This window comes from Myotis yumanensis, unplaced genomic scaffold, assembly GCF_028538775.1.
Source record: "Myotis yumanensis isolate MYYU_CA2020_CCGP unplaced genomic scaffold, mMyoYum1.0.hap1 SCAF_18, whole genome shotgun sequence".
NCBI lineage: Eukaryota > Metazoa > Chordata > Mammalia > Chiroptera > Vespertilionidae > Myotis > Myotis yumanensis.
In genome coordinates, this window is record NW_027223769.1 from 7,733,148 (window position 1) to 7,757,330 (window position 24,183).

Sequence of the window (24,183 nt, forward strand, 5' to 3'; positions counted from 1 at the left end):
TGGAGGCCATTTACCCGATATGCTATTCCATACATAATCCTATACTGTATACTTTATGAATCAATAAAAAATTTACAATTTTTAATTATAAACCTGTGTTTTCTATCAAAATTACTTCTTGCGTGAATTTTGGGACACCCTTTTATCATCATCTACCAGCAGCTAACATTTGTTTTCCTCAACATTGCTTTGACAAATACACAGGGCCATGTTAAAGGCATAGCATGGTAAGGAAAACACACAAAAATCCCTGCCCTTCTGGAGCTCACATTCTGGTGCTGATGGGATGGAGGACATTCCAAAAAAATGAATAGAAAAAATATGCAAAATAGGTATCAGGTGATGATAAGAGCAATAAAGAAAAACAAAGCAGGAAAATAAATTGGGAGCACAGGGTTAGGGAAGAAGGCCTCACTAAGAAGGTGACCTCTGAATACATTTTTAAGTATTTCATGTGGATGCAAGACTTGAAACCCCAAAACAATTCAAGGAAGAAGGCACTATTATCAGCCCTGTTTTACAGATGAGGACATTGAGGTCCAAGGTCCCACACCAGCAGAGTGGCAAGCTGGAGATACAAACCCAGGTAGTCTGGCTCCAAAGTCAGCACTTTGAGCCATGCAGGGAAGACACAGCAGTGAGCAAAAGTGCCCACTGTCCATTCCCTCATCAAATTTATAGTATAGAGGTTCCACAAGTAAAGAAACAAGTGAACAATCACCAAACAAGGAAAATAAATGACATTACCCAAAATTCACAATCACAACAGTAGTAGCTAATACTAACAGAGTTTTTGCAATGTACCAGGTGTTGTTTTAAGTGCTTAAGATATATGAGCTCACTTAATCCTCACAAATACTCTCTAACGTAGTGGTCTCAACCTTGGCTGCACATTAGAATCACCTGGGAATTTTTTTAAAATCCTGATTTCTGGGCCTCATCCTCCGGAAATTGTTTCTTTGTTACTACTGATGAGGCCCAGAAATCAGGATTTTAAAAAGATTCCCAGGTGATTCTAATGTGCAGCCAAGGTTGAGAACCACTAAGGTAGACTATGGCAAACAGCCCAGACTCACCAAACACAAAGGCTAGGAAGTGGGAAAGAGCTTGGTGCCTCAGAAAACAGACAGCAGGAGAGTGAGAGTGAACCTATTTATGAGGGAGGATGGAGGTACCACCAGAGAGGTGGATAGGGGCCACGTGCCCAGGTCTTGCAGCCAGGAGTGGGTGATAGAGCAGAGTGCAGCTTGTATCCATCCTTTATCGGGACTCTGTGCCAAGCAGGTCATTTCACAATTTTATTTCATCTCCCTGCAACTCCATGGTATGGTTACTGTTATCTCCATTATATAAAAACATACTTTATGGCTCAGAAAGTTGAAGAACAATTTTTAAAATTGCTGCTGGGCTAATGGAATTCCCTCTACCTACTCTAAAATCATCTTTGTTCGTGTCTTAGAACTTCTGTCAGCCTCCCTCCAAGTAGCGCTGCTGAGATATTACAATTACTCACATCCTCACCATAACTTTGGGTGGCTATATGGAATAAGAATCTCACCTTGGTAATAGGGAGAATGGAAGAGAAGGCGGGGGGGGGGGGGGGGGGTGAGGGAAGGCGGGGTAGAGCTGAGAAAGAGTTGGGGCAGCTCAGGCGGGCGAGGTCAACAAAAGTGGAAGGGCCCAGAGAGACGTCTAAAGCCTGAGGGAAATCGCACGCAGGAAGGCAGAAACCAGGGAGGAACCCAGGAATGCTCCCAGGGCTGAGGGTGGGCTCAGGGTATGAGGTGGGGCTAGGAATGACGGCGTACCCGAGAGAGGAGGAGATGGGAAAATGGGAGGAGCCTTGACGAAAGGGGCGGGGCTTAGGAACGGGACCGGGCCAGAGAGTCAAACGCCGGGAGCTGATAGGCGGGGCCAAATATCTAAGGGAAGGGCCTGGGAGGGCAGGGCAAGCGCTCCTCACCCGGTTCTGCACTGTGTCCTCGGGCGCCGTGGGGAGTCGCGTCCGCCGGCGGAGGCAGAGCGCTGGAGAAGGGGGCGGGGAGGACTGGCCTCTCCGCGCATCGTTCCGCGCGTAGCCTCCGGGCCCCAAGGCCGCCATGGTCGCACCGGAGCCGGGCGACCGTTACACTCAACTGCCGCCGCCGCCACGACCCTCTCAAGTAACGAACCGCAGCGGGAAAGCCAGCGCCGCCGCCCATTGGATGCGGTAGCCGCCCGTTTGGCCAATCGCAGGACTGCCGGGCGGTGCTTTTGACCAATGAGGAATAAGAGGCGGAGTGGAGTGTTTGGCGAGGTGGGGCCACAGCTAGATTCAAGCATGGTGGCGCTTCTAGTCTGCGTTTTCATCACTCACTAAAACGTACCGGTTTAAACTTTTACGTGGCCAAGACCAAAACCGCCACATCTCGCTTTTTGCTGCCGCCGCAGGGCAACAGCCTGGCAGCGGCGTCTCCCGGACGCAAGCCAGGGTGGAGCCGAAGCGGACTGACGAGTTGGCGCAGGCTCGGAAGCGCCGTGACGCCATCTCTCCCTGACCTGGCAATCAGGTCCGGGTGACGGGGAGGTATTCCTGTTTCCCCATTCACCACGTGACCAGGGTGCAGGTGCGGTAACCGGAAGGGCGGGTAGTTCGCAGGCTCACTCCTCCCTCCCGAGGCACGTGAGGAAGCACTCGGCTCTCAAATGAGCCCAGAGGAGAGAGCGTAAGCGGGCGACCACCGAAGTGCTGCTGCAGACCGCGGGAAACTACGGGCTGGACAGCCATGCCCAAGTGCTGCTGGGCTCCGAAATGCTCCAACACTGCCGGCCTGCGGGGCGCCGACAACCGCCCTGTGAGGTTCTACAAGTGAGCGCAGTAGTGGGGCGAAGGTCAGTCCCCATGCGGGCACTTGGTCCAGCTTGCAGTGTCGAAGCAGGTTTGGCAGGTGAAGAGACGGTATTCTCAGCATTTCACCGCACATAACAAAGATGCAGATACGTTAAAACAGGGCTGGACGATTAACTACAGGTAGTGAGTGAATGGAGCGGGCGGAAGAAGGGAAGGGGGGGCGCTCTGTAGGGAGAAGTGAGGTTGTTCCTGGGTCTGTAAGGAACCACGAACCATCTCAAACTCAAAACATCCGAAACCCAGCTCCTGATCTTGTCTCCCCCAAACCTTCCACAACCTTAGTTAATAGCTTACTCCATCTTTCCTTCCTTAAGACAGAAACCTTAGGTCACCCTTACCTCTTTTTCCTCACACTTGAGAAAGTAAAAATTAGCTTGAACTGTAAAAAAAATCTGCCTTCCCATTTATTTGGCTGGAATAACGGACACACAAAAAAGCCGGATGAGTAGTTAAAAGGAAAAAATATTTCTATATTTTATTCAGGGATATGCTGCAGATGTAAAAAGACACAACTCCCTTTCTTTGACTACTACTCTCTTACTGACTAGGAAATTTTGTTCTCTAAAATCATAGACTATCACAAACTTTGTTGTTTTAAGTTACATGGGTAAGAATAAGAGGAGTTAGGTCACTTTGACACAAGCAGCCTCAATTTACAGTCCTGGTGCAGAGCTCAGGTAAGGTGATTCTGGACACAGCATTCCACCTCTGTGTAAACGTTATTGTTTCCAAGGGGACAGGACAGACTTGATATTGATCCCTTTATATGCACTTCTACTTTGCATTGAGCCTGGCCACTTTCATTTACATCTCACCTAAATTTTACCCTTCCCCCAAACCCAATAATAACTATCTTTTCCTTTGGTGAGACTCCCCACAGTACTGCTGGTGTGGAGTCTCCCTCATTGCTGTGGTAAATAAACCTGATGTTGTTGGACTACAGGTTTGTTATTCGAACTGGGCCAGGACATGCTCCTTGTCCAGTCCATTGGCAAATGCTCTTGCCTCTCCCTTTAAAATCTATCCAGAATTGACCACTTGTAACCCCATTCTCTGCCCCACCCTGGTACTAGCCAGTATCACCTCCCTACTGCACTATTTTAATAGCTTCACTGGTCAACCCACTTCCATATTCTGTTCCCCTCATGCAGTCACAGAGCCCTCTGTTCACTGTATAAAAGACAAGAGGAGGCTGGAACAGGCAGAAAGAAGGCCTATAAAGCACTACAGAAACTGGATCCCTGTATGACCTCATCTCCGTCCTGCCCCTCTCAATCTGCTCCAGTGTTATTGGCCTACTTGGTGCTTCACTAGCCTGTCAGGCACATTGTTGCCCCAGGGCCTTTGCCTGTGTTATTTGCTCTGTCTGGAAAGTTCTTCCCTTTATGATTGTCACTCTATGTGAAATGATAGCCCTCTCCCAGATACATACATATTCTTCCTGTCTGCCTTCTGTTTTGTTTTTCCCTTGAATACTTATCACTATCTGGCACACCACATATTTGATCTATTCATTTATTGTATCCCTCACTAGAATGTCAGCTCCATGAAGGTAGGGATTTTTATCTGTCTTAGTCTCTGTTGTGTTCTCTCTACCTAGTATAGTGATGATGCTTAGTACTTATTTGTTGAATGAATTCGATGAATGTATTTCATATGGGCTCCCCAGGAAACACAACAGTTCAAGTTCCTTGAGGGACCCTGTGCAGGGTAGGGGAGATGCAGAAGAGTCTTTAAACCTAAATCAGTGTCTTCAGACTTGCTTTTTAAAATATATCACTCTGCCCTGGCCGGTTTATCTCAGTGGTTAGAGCATTGGCTCATGGACCAAAGGGTCAGGTTCAATTCCCAGTCAAGGGGACGTACTTTGGTTGTGGGTTCAATACCCGGCCCCGATCAGAGTGCATGCAAGAAGCAACTAGTTGATGTGTCTCTTTCACATCAATGTTTCTCTATCTCCCCCACCTCCCTCCCTTCCATTCTCTCTCTAAAGATTAATGGAAAAAATATCCTCAGGTGAGGATTAAAAAATAAATAAGTATACATATGTGTGTGTGTGTGTGTGTGTGTGTGTATATATATATATATATCCTATATAATAAAGAGCTAATATACTAATTAAACCGAACAGCTGAACAGTCTTCTGAAGGTCTTTCCAGACGACCTTCCAGACGAAGCCGGGGCTGCGAGGACTGAGTCCCTTACATGAATTTTGTGCATCGGGCCTCTAGTGTGCGTGCATGTGCATGAGTGCATGCGTGTATGCTAATAAAAGAAAGATGCAAATTGACCATACCTTTGTGACACCCCACAGCCAATCAGGAGTGAGTATGCAAATTAACCCGACAAAGATGGTGGGTTAATTTGCATGTGCAGGCACTGAGTGGCTTGGGTCCCAGGGACAGGCATCCTCGGGAGCTAGGCTGCTCTGAGTCTGTAGGCCTGCGCAAGGCCCGGAGCAACTGGGGTCCTGGAACGCCCCCGGCCACTCTGGGCCTACACGCGCAGGCATCGAGCAGCCGGGGGCAGGGCGGAACATCCCTGGGACCCAGGTCCTCTGAGCTGGCGTAAGCGCAAGCGGCTGGGGGCGGGGTGGGAACGTCCCCTGCAGCGAACGAGCAGACAGCAGTCCCCCACAGCGGGCGAGCAGACAGCAGGGCCCTGCTTGCCCCTGGCCCCGGTGGCGAAGGGCAAGCAGGCCCCCACAGAGAGCAGACACCAGGACCTGCGGTGGCATCAAGCAGGCAGGTCCCCTGAGAGCAGAAAACCACAGAGAGCAGGCCTAAGCTGTCAGTAGGACATCCCCTGAGGGCTCCCAGATTGGAGAGAGTGCAGGTCGGGCTGAGGGACCTCCCCCCACACTCCTCCCCCGTGCACGAATTTCGTGCACTGGGCCCCTAGTATATATATAATCACTCTGGCACCATTTGTTAATTCAGCAATCCTAAGTGTCTCCTGAAGTAAGCTCCTGCTAGACACCAAGGATCCTGACATCTTGTTGATGTCCTGGCAGAGCTCATGGACAGGCAAGTCGTCAAAATTGAAGAACTAAATACATAACCTGGGCATCATCCATAATCCTTTCTTCTCTTTAGTACCATTGCCCTCAATCTAGTCCACTAAACCATTCTTGACTCAACTCCCCGAACACATTCCCATCCTGTAACAATCACAACCAAACCCCTAAAGCATTGACAATCATCATATGTAATAAAAACCTAATATGCTAAGTGTCCAGTCGTCTGTTCAACCAATCAAAGCATAATATGCTAACTATATGCTAAGGTCACTCAACTGCTCACCATGACGTGCACTGACCACCAAGGGACAGACGCTCTGACTGGTAGGTTAGCTTGCTGCTGGGTTCTGGCCGATCGGGACTGAGCGAGATGGGCTGAACATGCCCTGGAGCCCTCCTGTGGTCCCTCCGCCGCTGGCAAACCTCCCACATCCCTCCCTGGCCCTGATCCTCAGCCTGGCCTGTGCCCTCTCACAATCCAGCACCCCTTGGGGAATGTCAGAGAGCTGGTTTCGCCCCAATGGCAGAATGATCGATCACTATGATGTGCACTGACCACCAGGGGGCAGACACTCAACGTAGGAGCTGCCCCCTGGTGGTCAGTGTGCTCCCACAGGGAGCCCCGCTCAGCCAGAAGCTGGGCTCCTGGCTGGCGAGTGCAGCGGCAGTCAGAAGAGCCTCTCCCACCTCCATGGCAGTCAGACATCCCCTGAGGGCTCCCAGCAAGAGGGCGCAGGCTGGGCTGAGGGACCCCACCCCCACCCCCAGTGCACAAATTTCATGCACTAGGCCTCTAGTTTTGTTATAAATGCGAATGGAGAAATCCTAACTAAAGTAGTAGCAATAAGAAAAAACAAAACACCATGTTCTCAGTCTGACCATTTCTTTTTTTTTTTTTTTTAATATATTTTATTGATTTTTTAACAGAGAGGAAGGGAGAGAGATAGAGAGTTAGAAACATCGATGAGAGAGAAACATTGACCAGCTGCCTCCTGCACACCCCCACTGGGGATGTGCCCGCAACCCAGGCACATGCCCTTGACCAGAATCGAACCCAGGACCTTTCAGTCTGCAGGCTGACGCTCTATCCACTGAGCCAAACCGGTTTCGGCAGTCTGACCATTTCTGTCACAGTTTAGTCCAGGCTGCCATCATTTCTTAATGAAATGCTGTTGTAGCTACTTGCTGGCCTCCCTGCTTCCACTCTTGCCTCCCTTACAGCAGCAACAATAATGAATTACTTAGCACTAACTGTATGTCAGACACTGTTCTAAATGTTTCACATATAACCATGAAGAGAATATGGCAACTGTACCTAGAAGCCAAGTGACTGTATAAAAATCAGTTTATGTCTGTGTTGTTTTAAGTCCCACCAATGGCTGCCAGGCTGTTCCTCTCATAGACTAGTCCATTTCCACCTCAAGGCCCACCCCTGAGTCAGTCTTGCAGAAGCCATGTAGCTAAGAGTTGGGTGAGGAGCAGTTTTGTTTTTTTAATATATTTTTTATTGACTTCAGAGAGGAAGGGAGAGGGAGAGAATTATTGATTGGCTGCCTCCTGCATGCCCCCAGTGGGTATCGAGCCCACAACCCAGGCATGTGCCCTGACCAGAAATTGAACAGTGACCTCCTGGTTCATAGGTCGATGCTCAACCACTGAGCCACACAGGCCAGGCCAGAGGTTTATTTCTTGCTCACACTATGTTTTTTACAGGTCATTTGTGGCCCTACTCTACACTTTTTTTAATATTAACTAGTGGCCCGGTGCACGAAATTCATGCACTCGGAGGGAAGGTGTCCCCCAGCCTGGCCTGTGCCTTGTCACAGTACGGAAGCTCCGCGATCCATTGCCCCAAAGGGGTAGACCCCGTCCACCCATCCAGGGCTCCTTGATGGATTGCCCCATAGAGGTAGGCCAGAGACAGGAGGCCTTTGGGCCCCGAGGCTGGGCCCCGGCGGAGGCTCCCCCCTGTGGCCCCGCCCCCAGGCCAGGCCACAGCAGAGGCCTATGGACCTCCACATGCCTGCGGACCCCTGGTCGGGCCTGCGGCGAAGGAGCCTCTCTGCACGCCTGCAGACCCCTGGTGCAGACATGTTGAGGGGCCTCTCTACTGCGGCCCCGCCCCATCCCCCATGCTGCAAGTCCCTGCCCACCCGCACCTGCTGCGTACGCAGCCTGCTGATCAATCATTACTGTGACAGCGTCCCAACCAATTTGCATGTTACCCTATTATTAGTATAGACTAGAGGCCTGGTGCACAAAAATTTGTGCACTCAGGGGGGTCCCTCAGTCCGGCCTGTGCCCTCTCGCAGTCTGGGACCCCTCAAGGAATGACCACCTGCTGGCTTAGGCCCACTCCCCGGGAGATTGGGCCTAAGCTGGCAGTCAGACATCCCTCTGGCAGCCCGGGAGCCCTTGGGGGATGTCCACTTGCCAGCAGGGAGCAGGCCTAAGCTGCAGTCGGACATCCTTAGCGCTGCTGAGGAGGCGGGAGAGACTCCTCCCACTACCGCTGTGCTGGCAGCCGTCAGCCTGGCTTGTGGCTGAGCAGAGCTCCCCCTGTGGGAGCGCACTGACCACCAGGGGTCAGCTCCTGCATTGAGTGTCTGCCCCCTGGTGGTCAGTGTGTGTCATAGTGACCAGTCATTCTGCTGTTAGGGTCAATTTGCATATTACCTTTTTATTATATAGGATTGTTCCCCATCCACTAAGTTCCTTACTCTTCCTTTTTTTAAAAAAAAATATATTGATTTCAGAGAGGAAGGAAGAGGGAGAGAGAGATAGAAACATCGATGAGAGAGAATCATTGATCGGCTGCCTCCTGCACGCCCCCCACTGGGGATCAAGCCCATAACCTGAGCATGTGCCCTTGACCAGAATTGAACCTGGGGCCTTTCAGTTCGCAGGTAGACGATCTATCCACTGAGCTAAACTGGCTAGGGCCTTACTCTTCCTTTTTTTTAAAAATTAAATCTTTATTGTTCAGATTATTACAGTTGTTCCTCTTTTTTCCCCCCATAGCTCCCCTCCACCTGGTTCCCACCCCACCCTCCGCCCTCACCCCCCACCCCCACTGTCCTCATCCATAGGTGCACGATTATTGTCCAATCTCTTCCCGCATCCCCCACACCCCTTTTCCCCCCCAAGAATAGTCAGTCCACTCCCTTTCTATGCTCCTGATTCTATTACAATCACCAGTTTATTCTGTTCATCAGATTATTTATTCACTTGATTTTTAGATTCGCTTGTTGATAGATGTGTATTTGTTGTTCACAATTTGTATCTTTACCTTTTTCTTCTTCCTCTTCTTAAAGGATACCTTTCAGCATTTCATATAATACTGGTTTGGTGGTGATGAACTCCTTTAGCTCTTCCTTATCTGTGAAGCTCTTTATCTGACCTTCAATTCTGAATGATAGCTTTGCTGGATAAAGTAATCTTAGTTGTAGGTTGTTGGCATTCATCACTTTGAATATTTCTTGCCACTCCCTTCTGGCCTGCAAAGTTTCTGTTGAGAAATCAGCTGACAGTTGTATGGGTACTCCCTTGTAGGTAACTGACTGTCTTTCTCTTGCTGCTTTTAGGATTCTCTCTTTGTCTTTTGCTCTTGGCATTTTAATTATGATGTGTCTTAGTGTGGTCTTCTTTGGATTCCTTTTGTTTGGGGTTCTCTGTGCTTCCTGGACTTGTAAGTCTATTTCTTTCACCAGGTAGGGGAAGTTTTCTGTCATTATTTCTTCAAATAGGTTTTCAATATCTTGCTCGCTCTCTTCTTCTGGCACCCCTATAATTCGGATGTTGGTACTCTTGAAGCTGTCCCAGAGGCTCCTTACACTATCTTCGTATTTTTGGATTCTATTTTCATTTTGCTTTTCCGGTTGGGTGTTTTTTGCTTCTTCGTATTTCAAACCTTTGACTTGATTCTTGCGATCCTCTAGTCTGCTATTGGAACTCTGCATAATATCCTTTATTTCAATCAGTGTATGCTTAATTTCTAGTTGGTCCTTTATCACAACATGGAGGGTCTCATTAGATTTCTTGAGGTTCTCATTAAGTTTATCAGCGGTTTCTAGAAAGTTCTTGAAAAACCTTAAAAGTGTGGTTTTGAACTCTATATTCAGTCGTTTGCTTTCCTCCATTTCTGTCATTTGTGTCTTGTTTCTTTGTCTCCACATTTTTTATGCTTCTCTGTGTTGGTAGAGTGGCTTTGTGTGCTAGGTGTCCTATAGGGCCTAGTGGCTCAGCCTCCCCAATTACCTGAGGTGGACACTCTTGGTGCACCCCTCTGTGGGCTCTATGCACAGTCTTGTTGTAGTTAAGCCTTGATTGTTGTAGGTGTCTCTGAGAGGAATTGACCTCCAGGCCCTTTGGCTGTGAGAATCAGCTGTGTCTATGGTGGGAAAACTTCTGTGCTGGAGACACCCTTCTGGGGCAAGACTTGCTTCAGTGGGGCTTTGGTGCTCACTGAGTCTGCACCCTGAGTGTGTCCCTTATGGATCTGAGGAATTGTAATCTGGATGGTTACACTCTGACCACTGGGTACACTGGCTCTTGGATCTAAGGAGGTGCTAATTTAGCATCTGCCTGAGGCTACCCAGCAGGAGCTACGAAGAGATCTGCAGATTCCCCTTCCTTGTTTGGGGTTTGGAGGTGCCCAAATGAGGCCCAGCTGTAAAGCAATGCAAGCTGCTGTGGGGCCTTGGGCCTTCTTTTGGAAGTTCTGGGTCTGTCTAGCCCAGCTGCAGTTTGTTAGGTAATTTTCAGATTGCAAAGGGCCAGGGCATTCATATGCAAAAGCCTCTGCCACAGCTTGGGTGGGGCGGGGTCTCAGGGGATCAGCAGGTCGGAGCAAGCAGCTATGGCTGATCCTCAGCCCTGCCCTAAGGGGCTCCGCGTCTCAGTGTCCCGGTAATTGCTGCCAGCACCTTTGAGAGAAAGCCGCCCTCGAGTTCCGAGTTCTGCCCGCTGCCAGACAGTCCAGTTTCTCCCCATATGAGTCTCGGTCCCCAGAGACTCACCCGGAACTGGAGTTCAGAGCAGTCGGAGGCTTGTGGCTCCCTCCTGATTCAAAAAGACAGCCGCATCCTCAGTCTCCAGCCCTTGCCGCGTGCACCTCCGTACCTCTACACTCCACCTCCACAGCTCCTCTGAGTCTCAGTGTGCTTTTCTCTTTCCTTCTAGTTGTAGAATTTCCGCTCAGCCAGCCTTCCTGTAGTTCTGGATGATGTCCATTTTGTCTTTTAGTTGTATTTTTGATTTGTTGTGGGAGGCAGCAATTTCCAGTGTTTACCTATGCCGCCATCTTGGTCTCCACCTTACTCTTCCTTTTTTAAAAAATATATTTCACTGGTTTTTTACAGAGAGGAAGGGAGAGGGATAGAGAGTTAGAAACATCGATCAGCTGCCTCCTGCACACCCACCACTGGGGATATGCCCACAACCAAGGTACATGCCCTTGACCAGAATCGAACCTGGGACCCTTCAGTTTGCAGGCCGACGCTCTGTCCACTGAGCCAAACTGGCCAGGGCCTTACTCTTCCTTTTTAACAAAGAGAGCTGGCCTCATAGCCCTCAGCAAGGAAAGGTATCCAGGTGTTTTGTTTTGTTTTTTAAAATATATTTTTATTGATTTGAAGAGAGGAAGGGAGAGGGGGAGAGAGATAGAAACATCAATGACGAGAGAGACTCATTGATTGGCTGCCTCCTGCATGCCCCACACTAGGGATCAAACCCGAACGCAGGCATGTGTCCTGATGGGGAATCAAACCATGACCTCCTGGTTCATAGGTCAACACCCAACCATTGAGCCATATCAGATGGGTGCTATCCAGGTGTTTTTATGGTTCATTTCTATTTATGAAATTGATCCTGGTTTTCCATTTGCAACTTGGTGTAAAGTTTCTCTTTTAGGTATATTTGATTAACACTTAACAATTGGTCAATTTTAAGAAAAATATTACGTAAATAATGTCACAGATATTGAAGACATTGTGAAGGTGGGATGTAGATGACTGATTGTAATAGTAATGGTATGTAACAAACTATCCCAAAATTTAGAAGCTTAAAATAAGTGTTCAATGTCTCAGTTTTTGGCAGCAGCCACAGAACAAACTGACCAGAATGTAATCATGTGGCCACCCTGACTGCAAACGAAGCTGGAAAATGAGGTCTTTATTGTGGACAGTCTTGAGCCCAGATTTAAATAGAGAGTGTATTGCTTTACAAACGTTGGGGACAAGTGCCAGCAGGACACAAAAGTAGTGGGTGTGCCTCTATTGCAACCTGTGGGTCTCGACCCCTTTGGGGGTCAAATGACCCTTTCACAGGGGTTGCCTAAGACCATCCTTCATATCAGATATTTACATTACGATTCATAACAGTAGCAACATTACAGTTATGAAGTAGCAACAAAAATAATTTTATGTTTGGGTCACAACATGAGAAACTGTATTTAAAGGGCCAGAAGGTTGAGAGCCACTGATCTAGAGGATGCCTTATCAGAAAATCCCCACACTCCAACTGGGAAAGCTTTTATTTATTTTATTGGAAAAAAACCCCAAAACATCTTTTTTTAATTTTAATTTTTAGTTATGGTAAAATATGTGTAACATAGTGCTACCATCTTAAACACTTTCAAGTGTATAGTTCAGTAGTATTAAGTATATTCAAAATTGTTGTGCAACCAATCTCCCAAACTTTTTTATCTTGCAAAACTGAAACTCTGTACCAATTGAACAACTCTGCTTCCTCTTCCCTCCAGTCCCTGGCAACCACCATTCTACTTCTGTTTTCATCTGAATGCTCTAGATACCTCATATAAGTGGAACCATACAGTACCTGTTTTTGTGTATGCATGACTGGTTAATTTCACTAACCATGATGTCCTCAAGGTTCATTCATGTTATAGCATGTGTCATAATTTTTTAAGGCCGAATAATTTTTAATTGTATGTATATGTCATACTTTGCTAGTTCATATATATGTTGATGGACATTTGGGTTTCTTCTTCCTTTGGCTATTGCAAATAAAGCTATTCTGAACATGAGTGTGCAAATATCTCTTCAAGACTCTTCTTTCAATTCTTTTGGGTCAATATCCAGAAGTATAATGCCTGGATCATATGGTAATTCTGTTTTTAATTTTTTGAAGAACTGCCATACTTTTTCATAGAGGCTGCTCCATTTTACATTCCCACCAACAGTATACAGGGTTCCATTTTCCGCACATCTTTGCAAACACTTGTTATTTTCTGTGTGTTTTAAAAATAATATATTTTATTGTTTGTTTTTTTTTACAGAGGAGAAGGGAAAGGGATAGAGAGTCAGAAACATCAATGAGAGAGAAACATCTATCAGCTGCTTCCTGCATGCCCCCTACTGGGGATGTGCCTGCAACCAAGGAACATGCCCTTGACCGGAATCAAACCTGGGACCCATCCACAGGCCGATGGTCCATCCACCGAGCCAAACCGGTTAGTGCTATTTTCTGTGTTTTTAAGAAATATCAGCCATTCTAATGGTTCTGAGGTAATATCTTGTGGTTTTGATTGGCATTTTCCTAATAACTAGTGAGGCTGAGCATCTTTTCATATGCTAGTTGGCCATTTGTATATCTTTGGAGAACTATCTATTCAAGTTCTTTGTCCTTTTTTTTTTTTCCGTTTCTTTTTTTAAAAATCCTTATCTGAGGATATTTTTTCCTTGATTTTTAGAGAGAGTGAAAGAGAGAGGGAAAGACAGAGAGAAATATCGATGTGAGAGAAGCACATGGATTGGTTGCCTCCTGCATGAGCCCCGACCAGGGCCCAGGCTGGGAAGTAGCCTGCAACCGAGGTATGTGCCCTTGACCGGAATCGAACCAGAACCCTCAGTCTGCAGGCCGACGCTCTATCCACTGAGCCAAAACAGCTAGGGCTGTCCTTTTTTTTTTTTTTTTTTTTTTACTTTAAATCAACTTATATTTTAATTCAGAAATATAAATATGCACATTCATAGCAACTCTAAAAAATACACCTTGTTTTTTAAAAATTGTATTTTTAAGAAGGGAGTTAGCCAAAAGCAAAATTACAAGATTACAGTAGGCTGAATCTTCACACAATATCCTTTAAACATCAGAAAGTAGAATTATCACACAGCCCTCTCCTGCCATCAAGTTATTTCAATCCTAATATTAGTACTCTAATGAACAAAAGTATAGAAATCTCTTTATGACTCTGAATAGAAACACTTTATGCTCAGGAAAGCATAAACACCACTTCATTTCTTCAGCATCTTTTCCCCTAGCACTCTTTAGCTCCTACAGCAATTACTCTGTTAGGGCAACTGCAATCTAAACAGTAAGGCTTTAGATGAGTGGCCACTGGTTATTGACAGAATTTCCTACTAGTATTCTTTATAATAGAAAATTTGGTTTTGCCCATTTTTTAATCAGGTTATTTTTTGTTTTTGTTTAAAAACTGTTTAACAGATGTTTTCAAGCATAAACAAAAAATAGAGTTGTGTAAATGCGTCCTCATGTATCCATCACTCAGTTTCACCAGTTGTCAACATTTTGCCAATCTTTTCATCCACACTCTTCTCACATGCACCTTTAATGCAGTACTTTAAAGTAAATTCCAGACATTAGGTCTTTTACTCATAAATATTTAACAGATGACTATTTTAAAAGTATAAATCAATACAATCATCACACCAGAACAATTTCAAGTGCAATTTTCCCCACTATCTTAAAATGTCTTTTTACAAAGCAATCTGTTGCAGAACAAGGTCCAGATCTGCATTTGGGTTCTGTTTCTTAAATCTCTTATTATTTTTTGTACTGTGGTAGGCAGTTAGACAGACATGAGCATAGCAAGGATGATAGGCCAGGTACAGAAGGTGGACAAAACTGGGAAAACAACTCTCTCGGGTCCTCGTTTCCAAAATGACCAAGAAAAGAAGGAATAAATAACAGTCGTGCAAAAAAAGGTTGAGGCCATGTGCAGCCTATTCGTTGCACCAACTGCGCCTGAGGCGTGCCCAAGGACAAGGCCCGGCTGGCGTGGCTCAGTGGTTGAGCGTCAACCTATGAACCAGGAGGTCAAGTGTTCGATTTCCGGTCAGGGCACATGCCCGGGTTGCAGGCTCGATCCCCAGTGTGCAGCATACAGGAGGCAGCCGATCAATGATTCTCTCTCATCATTGATGTTTTCATCTCTCTCTCCCTCTCCCTTCCTCTCTGAAATCAATAAAAACATATTTTAAAAAAAGTTTATCATTCAAAACATAGTAGAGGCCGCAGCTGTTAGGGATATCTCCAAAGCGAGTGTCTTCGACGCCTATGTGCTTCCCAAGCTATGTGTGAAGCTGCATTACTGTGTGAGCTGTGCCATTCACAGCGAGGTAGTCAGGAACCGTTCTCATGAAGCCCGGAAGGACCGAACACCCCCACCCCGATTTAGACCTGTGGGTGCTGCCCCATGACCTCCACCAAAGCCCATGTGAGGAGCTAAGTCTTTAAGGAGTGAAGAAAAGTTATCTGGGGGAAAAATAAATAAAAATTGTACTTCAAAAAAAACAAAACAAAAACTGGGAAAATGAGGACCTTGACCCTAGGGCAGTGATGGCAAACCTATGACATGCGTGTCAGAGGTGACATGCGAACTCATTTTTTGGTTGATTTTTCTTTGTTAAATGGCATTTAAATATATAAAATAAATATCAAAAATATAAATCTTTGTTTTACTATGGTTGCAAATATCAAAAAATTTCTATATGTGACACGGCACAGAGTTAAGTTAGGGTTTTTCAAAATGCTGACACACCGAGCTCAAAAGGTTCGCCATCACTGCCCTAGGGTAACCTTTCCTCCCTTAGAATATCACTGGTCAGCTGGTCATGTAGTTGAGACCCTCTGATCTTTCCTCCCTAGAGATAGCATCTAGGCCTCAGTTATGTTTCAGCTCCAGTCCCAGAAAAACAGCAAAAGCAGACAAAAGATACCATGGCTGACTTCAGGAGCAGCTGCATTAATTAATGACCCCTTGCCCTGGCATCAGCCAATTAAGTGGAGACCACAACCCTGAAAGGCTGTAGCTGGAAAGCTGATGAATAATCTATTGAGATCCTCCTTTGGGACCTCCCGTAAAATCTCCACCCTCAAAAGCCCTTAGGACTGAGGACCCACATGCTCTCCCTCCCAGGAGCACCCCCCCATACTTTTCCCCTCCCTTTCTTACCGCCCCCCAAGCACTTTACCTTTACCTTCTTCTCTTCTAAGTTTCAAGGACCTTTCTTTAGCCTCTGTAACTTGTTTCCTGAGCCCATTTCCTCCACCACTCACTTCCACTTCTGTGACTTCCTAAATAAAATTTCTCTTATAGTTTGAGTCTTGGCTCTGAATTCTTTCCTAGCCAGAACTGAAGTACTGAGGTTGCTGAACCAAGGTCCAGTTGACTCCCCTGGCTACAGAAGGGCATGTCTGTGCAGTATACCATGAGATCGCTGTGGCTTTGCACCTGCTTATGGTATCTTAGCTTTGAACATTCTGATTAAGATTTCCCCTGTTCAGAGGCCTTGGTTATCCGGGTTCTCTGGCATGGTTCCTACAGAGAGTAAGGTCCTACTTTACTGCTTACTCCACTTTTTACTTTTTCACTTAAGCTGGTTTGGCTCAGTGGATAGAGCATCAGCCTGCGGACTGAAGGGTCCTGGGTTCAAATATGGTCAGGGGCACATGTCCAGGGTTCTGGACTCCATCCTTGGTGCAGGAGGCAGCCGATCAATGATTGTCATCATTGATGTTTCTATCTCTCCCTCTCCCTTCCTTTCTGAAATCAATTAAAAAAAATGTTGAGTCTCAACTTAAAAAAAACTTACAGAAAAACAGAAAAAGACCATTTATTCAAGAAACACTTTCATTCAAACCTTTGAAAAGCATTTGGTAGAGTTTGCAATTCTTTTTACTGCCAATGCATATTTTATTTTATTTTTGCTGAGCTTTATAAGTTCCCCTTATAGATGAGGAAAGATGGCATAAGAAGCGAAGACCTTGTTTGTATTTTAATCTTTCCAAAAATATATCTGGGTAGGCATTATTATCTACATTTAATTGAGACTTAAAGAGGTGAAGTAACTTGCCTGTGACCACAAACTAGTAAATGGTGGAACTCGGGTGGAGGACCAGGTCTGTCTGGCCCCAAACCCATGCCTTTTTGTTTTAATTGAATTTATTGGGGTAACATTGGTTAACAAAATATATAGGTTTCAGGTATACAATTTTATTTTATTTTATTTTAATTTTTTAAAAAGACAATCCTGCAGCCCTAACTGGTTTGGCTCGGTGGATAGAGCGTCGGCCTGCGGACTGAGGGGTCCCGGGTTCGATTCCGGTCAAGGGCATGTACCTTGGTCGTGGGCAAATCCCCAGTAGGGGGTGTGCAGGAGGCAGCTGATCGATGTTTCTCTCTCATCGATGTTTCTAGCTCTCTATCCCTCTCCCTTCTTCTCTGTAGAAGATCAATAAAATATATTTTTAAAAAAAAAGACAATCCTGCTGCTAACTTCTGAATTATTATTTTTTAAATATATTTTATTGATTTTTCACAGAGAGGAAGGGAGAGGGATAGAGAGCCGGAAACATCGACAAGAGAGAAACATCGATCAGCTGCCTCCTGCACACCCCCCACTGGGGATGTGCCCACAACCAAGGCACATGCCCTTAGCCGGAATCGAACCTGGGACCCTTCAGTCTGCAGGCCGACGCTCCATCCACTGAGCCAAACCGGTTAGGGCTGAATTATTTTTTTAAAGAATATTTTATTGATTTTTTACAGAGAGGAAGGGAGAGGGATAGAGAGTTAGAAACATTGATGAGAGAGAAACATTGATCAGCTGCCTCCTGCACACCCCCTACTGGGGATGTGCCTGCAACCAAGGGATGTGCCCTTGACTGGAATTGAACCTGGGACCCTTCAGTCCGCAGGCTGACACTCTATCCACTGAGCCAAACCAGTTAGGGCGATATACAATTTTAAAATATATCATCTGTATATTGTATTGTGTATTCACTACCCCAAGTCAAGTCTTCTTACATCACCATTTATGTCCCCTTTACCCTCTTCTACCTCCCCACCCCCCTCTTAAATCTGTTTAAAATCTATAACTGCACTCCTGTGAACAGGGAGATCAGGAAGGAGGCAAAAATCCAGCCATAGAGGATGGAAGCTGGATGGGCGGGGCAGCAGAGGTGGGAGAGGCAGGTTGATGCTGGTGTTATCAGTGGGGTGCCTTCTGTGTCCCAACCTGTTGCCAGTGGAAGGGGAGTTCTAGTGATTTCACAAGGAAAGGAATTTCCTGAGACTTGCATGGGAGGATGAGTGATGTTTATTTCCATGGAATTAAACTCCTGGGTTTCCAATATCCCATTTCCCTCTGTCTCACCATAGAAAAAGTCCAATCTTATCTTCTGTAGGACAAGAATTAAGGCCACTGTCCAGAGTCTTCACTCCATATTAAAGCACAGTCCAGTCCAGCATCAGGCTAGCTTAGCTTGTGTTCCCAGCTACAGTCTATTACATGTAGGGTCTGCATAGCCTTTCTAAGGCCACAGGACTATGAAGAGACAGGGGCGAGTGTGGGTCATGGAGCAAGAGAGTACAATATTAAACAAGAAGCAAGAGCAGAGCAGTGGCTGGCATGGCTCAGTGGAGAGTCGGCTCACACACTGGAGGGTCGCAGGTTCAATTCTCGGTCAAGGGCATGTACCTGGGTTGCAGGTTCAATCCCTGGCCCTGGTTGGGGCTCATGCAAGAGGCAACTAATTGATATGTCTCTCTCACATCAATGTTGCATCCTCCCTCTCTCCCTCCCTCCCTCCTTCCCTTCCTCCCTTCTACTCTCTAAAACCCAATGGAAAAAATATCCTCAGATGAGGAGTAACCAAAAGAAAAAAAAAAAAAGAAGAGGCAAGAGAAGAACACGAGCAAGAGAGAGGGAACTCTTTGGGAATTATAACTAGGGACTTAACCAATTAACCCTTTAAGATTTCATGTGCTTGCAGTGGCTTCACCCCACTAGCCAATTATCCTTTTCCTAGGTTAGACTGACAGACAAATGTCACCCTGACTTCACTGCACATGCACCCATCTCCCCCTTTGTTGGATCCCTTTCCCTAGTGATCTGCAGGGAATGGACCAGTGGTTCCCTGGGGAGTATGAAGTTGCAGCTTCCTGGTGAAGCTGCCCAGATGACCATGCTTACACTGTCTGGCCTTCCCTTTGCTTTCTTCTATTATTAACTAGAGGCCCGGTGCACAAAATTCGTGCACCCACGTGTGTGTGGGGGGGGGGTGTCCCTCAGCCCAGCCTGCACCCTCTCCAATCTGGGTCATCCCTCTCACAATCCTGGACCACTGGCTCCTAATTGCTCACCTGCCTGCCTGCCTGGTCACCCCTAAATGCCCCGCCCGCCCCCGCCGGCCTGATTGCCCCTCACTGCCTCTGTGTGCCGGCCTGATTGCCCCTAACTGCCCCTCCCCACTGGCCTGGTCGCCCCTAACTGCCCTTGCTGTCGGCCAGGTCACCCCCAACTGCTCCCTCCCTGCCGGCCTGGTCGCTCCTAACTGCCCCCCTCCTCACCAGCCTGGTCACCCCTTACTGACCCCCTGCCGGCCTGGTCGCCCCTAACTGGCCCCCCCCCCCCCCGCTGGCCTGGTTGCCCCCACTGCCCACCTCCTGACGGCTGGGTTGCCCCACACAGCCTGCTGTTTAGTCGTTTGGTCGTCCCTCACTAACCCCCCTGCCGGCCTGGTCGTAGGCAGCTATCTTGTGAGGGCATGAGGGTTAATTTACATCTTACCTCTTTATTATATAGGAATATTAATAAACTAGCTAATCATGGGAGTTGAAACTAGCTTGACTGGGAGTTTAAAAGGTGGAATGGTAGAATGCAATATGGGTAAGAGGAGGCAAAGAGAGCCTGGGGTGAGGGACAAAGGTTTGGAACTGAGGGACCCCTGGGAGTGAGTGTTCTCAGAGAGGGTAGGGTTGGACCTAATATCACTGACCCCACCATCCCATTGAAGGATGGCCCCTGGCTGCAGCACATGGACCACCAGCAGGTAGCACTTCACACCCTCCTGCTTCCAGTGGCACTGAGGTGTGTTGTGTGGACAAAAAATGGGCCATACATTAAATCTGGCAAGCCCAGGGGAGGCCTGTATGGTGGCCTTGCAAACTCAGAGATCTAAAATAACCACATAGGATGGTCTGAAATTAAAACTTTCCCTAACTGCCCTGGCTGGAGTGGCTTAGTTGGTTGAGTGACATCTGGTGCACCAAAAGGCTATGGGTTTGATTCCTAGTCAGGACACCTACCCAGATTGTGGGTTTGATCCCCCATTGGGACACATACCAGAGGCAGCTGATCAATGTTTCTCTCTCACATGGATGTTTTGCTCTCTCTAAAATCAATTAAAGAAAAACACTTATCCTCAGGTGAGAATTAAAAAACAAAAATTTCCCCTAACTAAAACCAGTTCATGGTGGGTAGTTATGTCCTAGGATGGTATTTTTCCCTAACAAAGGTCAGTATTCATCTTAACCCTAGCCTGTCTGTTGTCTTTTGCATCTAAGAAAACATACCTGTGGGATATCAAAGTAATTTCCTTCCACCACCTCCCACTCCTCAAAGTGCAACCACCACACCAGAGGACAGACCGCAAATCCCCCTCGTTGTTATTATATCATGTTGTTAACTGTTAACTATCCTATACCCACCTGTGTAAAGAAGTATGTGTCTACCCTGACTGGGTGGCTTAGTTGGTTGGAGCGTAATGCTGCACACCAAAAGGTTGCAGGTTCGATTCCCAGTCAGGGCATGTACCTAGGTTGCAGTTTTGTTCCCTGATTAGGGAGTATATGGGAGGCAACTGATTGATGTTTCTCTCTCTCCCTCTCTCTAAAACAAATATGTCCTTAGGTGAGGATTTAAAAAACAAAATGGTATATGTCTATTTGTTTTCCCTTTCATCCAGTCTCAGAGATTTCCGCACTTTACTTTCTCCTGCCTCCGGAATCTATCACCAATGGATTTGATGTAAACCCCTTACTAGCACATCTTCACCTTTGATTCTGATGTATAAAATAAGTGGTAAACTGCCATTTCCTACAACATTTTCTCAGTCCCACTGATACCATTGTAATTAGCTAGTTATTAATAACTAGAGGCCCGGTGCACAAAATTCGTGCACTGGGGGCGGGGGGCAGGGTCCCTCAGCCTGGCCTGTGCCCTCTCACAGACCAGGAGCCCTCAGGAGACCCTTAGCGGCTCCCACCACTGCCGCTGCACTCGCCAGCCGTGAGCCAGGCTCCTGGCTGAGCAGCAGTCCCCCTGTGGGAGCGCACTGACACCAGGGGGCAGCTCCTGCATTGAGCGTCTGCCCCCTGGTGGTCAGTGCATGTCATAGTGAGCGGTTGAGCGGCCTTAGCATATCATTAACATGTTATGCTTTGATTGGTTGAACAGACGACTGGACGATCAGACACTAAGCATATTAGGCTTTTATTATAGAGGATAGGGAAGAAGCAAAGGGAAGGCCAGACATTATATGCTCATCATTGGGGAAGCTTCACCAGGAAGCTGCAAGTTCACACTCCCCAGGGAACCACTGGCCCATTCCCCACAGATCACTAGGGGAAAGAGTCCAACAAAGGGGAGATAGACACATATGCAGTGAAGTTGAGATGACTAGGGAAGGTGCCTGTCAATCAAACCTGGGGACAGAGATCACTAGTCAGAGTGGGTGGAGCCACTGCAATATCACAGAAATTTGGGGACAGGCCTAAACAAAGGAAATTGCTCTTTTCTGTTGTTGCTCTTGGCTCTCTTGCATTTGCCCATATGGCCCATAGCCATGTGGACTCCACAGGCGATGGACTAATTGACTGCAATGGGGAAACACAAGCTAAGCTAGCCTGATGCTGGACCAGAATTGGCTCCAACATGGAAAGGAAACTCTGGCCACTGGCTCTGATTTTAGCTCCCCAGCGCCACTGGAAGCAGGAGGGTGCTGAAGCCCCAGTTACACTCTATGACTAGACTAAGGGAAATGGGACTTTGGAAATTCAGGTGTTTGATTCCACACAAATAAAAACCACTTGTTCTCTCATTCGAGCCTCAGAAATTTTTTTCTCAGGATATCACAGGAATTCCACTCCCGTGAACAACAGTGGGGATGAGAAATTCTCCCCACCGGTAACACCTTTTTGTTTCCCTGCAATTATCATCAGTTTTGCTTAAATAAACTCATAAAAATTCTTATAGGTTAGGACGTTTCTTACTTCGGCAGATTCTGTGCTCTCCATCTCCTAGGCACTGCCCACCAAGGTGAGTGCAGGGTGGTCCCATTGTGGAGGCTGACCACCCACCACCCTACCCTCACCTTCCTCACCTGGGAAGTAAACTGTGGAGTCATATCCTGAGGGAAGTCCTTCAGCTGGAGCTGCAATGTGGCTGCCCTTAGAGGCTTTATGCTTGGGACTGAGCCTGACTCTCAGCCCTCCCACCTATCCCCAGGCCCAGCCATCCCAGCACCTGGCACTGAAAACCTGGTGGTGTTAGGGCCAGCATTGGATACCCTGAGGGCCCGGCCACCATGTTCCTGAACCCCCTGAGTGTTTTGCTGGCTCCTGCATGGCCTTGCCCTGGAGTCCCCTCTCAGCACCCACAGGCTGGGCTCAGCACTGGGCAGGAAAGAAGGCTGCAGCAACTTCAAGAGTGGCACCAGGAGCAGCGAGGGCTATAGAACAGTGGATGCAGCAGCTACGCATAGAGAGTCAGCTACACAGCATGTGTTTTTGTTTAGGCTAGAGCCCAATATTTAAAAATCAGAACATTTCAGCCTTACCTGGTTTGGCTCAGTGGATAAATCATCAGTCTGTGAACTGAAGGGTCTTGGGTTTGATTCCAGTCAAGGGCACATGCCCAGGTGGCGGGCTCAATCCCCAGTGTGGGGCATGCAGGAGGCAGCCGATCACTGATTCTCTCTCATCATTGATGTTTCTCTCTCTCTCTCTCTCTCTCTCTCTCTCTCCCTCTCCCTTCTTCTCTTAAACCAATGAAAATATATTTAAAAATGTATTTGCAGGTTCAATCCTTGGTGGGGGAACATGTAGTTGATCTATGTTTTTGCTTTCACACCGATGTTTCTCTCTTCCCCTCTCTCTAAAAATCAATAAAAATCTGTTTTTAAAAATCAAAATCTGATCAGGCTTTTTTTCTGCTTACAACCCCAAGGCCAAGCTTGAGGCCCCAGGATCTGGCCTTGCCTGGACAAGAGAGGTAGGAGGGGTTCCAGAAAGGAGCCCCCACAGTGCCTCTGAACTAAGATGTCTCAACCTGACAGCCAGCGGGTTGGACATGGCCCACAGATATTGTTTGACTTCAACAGTGCTTTAAAATAATTTCTGATCTTTCCCAAAGGCTCAGCAGATCTAACAGCGCTGGGTTAATATCCCCAGTTAGTAGCAGTCAGCTGGAGCTGCAATGTGGCTGCCTTTGGAGGCTTTATGCTTGGGGCTGTGGCCTGAATCATGGTGGGGCAGAAGAGGGACATACAGTGGGGCAAGGACAGAGCTCAGACTCGGGCCTGGGGCTCTTCATGAAGCCTCCCAGGGCCCCTGGACTTACTGTCTTTCTCTACTTCCCTGTTCCCACTTGATCCCTGTCTCTCAATCTCATCTTTTTCCACATTTATCTTTGTCCATGTGCTTCCCAATTGCTCTGTCCTCCCATCTATCTCTCCATTTCCCCATGTCTCTCTTCATCTGCATTTTTCTGTGTCCTCCATATCTATGTCCCTGTCTCTCTGTGCCTACATTTCTTCTACCCTCAACATCTGTCTCTCCATGTCTCTGTGAGACAGGCCAATAACTGGCTTGATTTCTTGTTCATTGTACACTGCTTCTGAACATCTAATTATTTTTAGTTGTCTAAATAAAATGCCTCTAAAAAAATAATAAATTAATGCATTAATTTAAAAAGATACAGGTTCTGAGAGGGTTGGCAGATCTGTAGCAAGGTAATTAAAAGCCCAGGCTATCTGTTTTCAAGTCTTTGCTCCAAAACCTACTTGCTGTGTGCCCTTGGGCAAGTGGCTTAACCTCTCTGGGCCTGGTAAGTGCTGTAGAAACTCTGTGATGAGAATGATGATGATGATGATAGAAATCATATCTCTGAGACATCCCGTATAGAGGTCAGATCTCAGATCTCACAGAGAAAACACCCATCACCACCAA

General features: G+C 46.9%; 2 protein-coding genes and 1 pseudogene across 2 annotated transcripts in view; 2 read left to right on the forward strand and 1 right to left on the reverse strand.

Moving 5' to 3' along the window:
* Positions 1-2,248, reverse strand: part of WDR62 (WD repeat domain 62) — a 48,672-nt gene extending 46,424 nt beyond the window's left edge. The window contains 1 exon segment of the mRNA XM_070398235.1: positions 1,964-2,248. Within this exon segment, the coding sequence (XP_070254336.1) occupies positions 1,964-2,101 (138 nt within the window). The 5' untranslated portion in view covers positions 2,102-2,248.
* A 517-nt stretch (positions 2,249-2,765) lies between these two features.
* On the forward strand, positions 2,766-22,691 carry THAP8 (THAP domain containing 8). Its single transcript, XM_070398917.1, is given in 3 exon segments — positions 2,766-2,848; positions 22,410-22,513; positions 22,516-22,691. Coding segments are annotated over 3 exon segments (363 nt in total).
* LOC138996958 (small ribosomal subunit protein eS26-like) lies at positions 14,832-15,391 on the forward strand (annotated as a pseudogene).
* Positions 22,692-24,183: the final 1,492 nt, after the last annotated feature.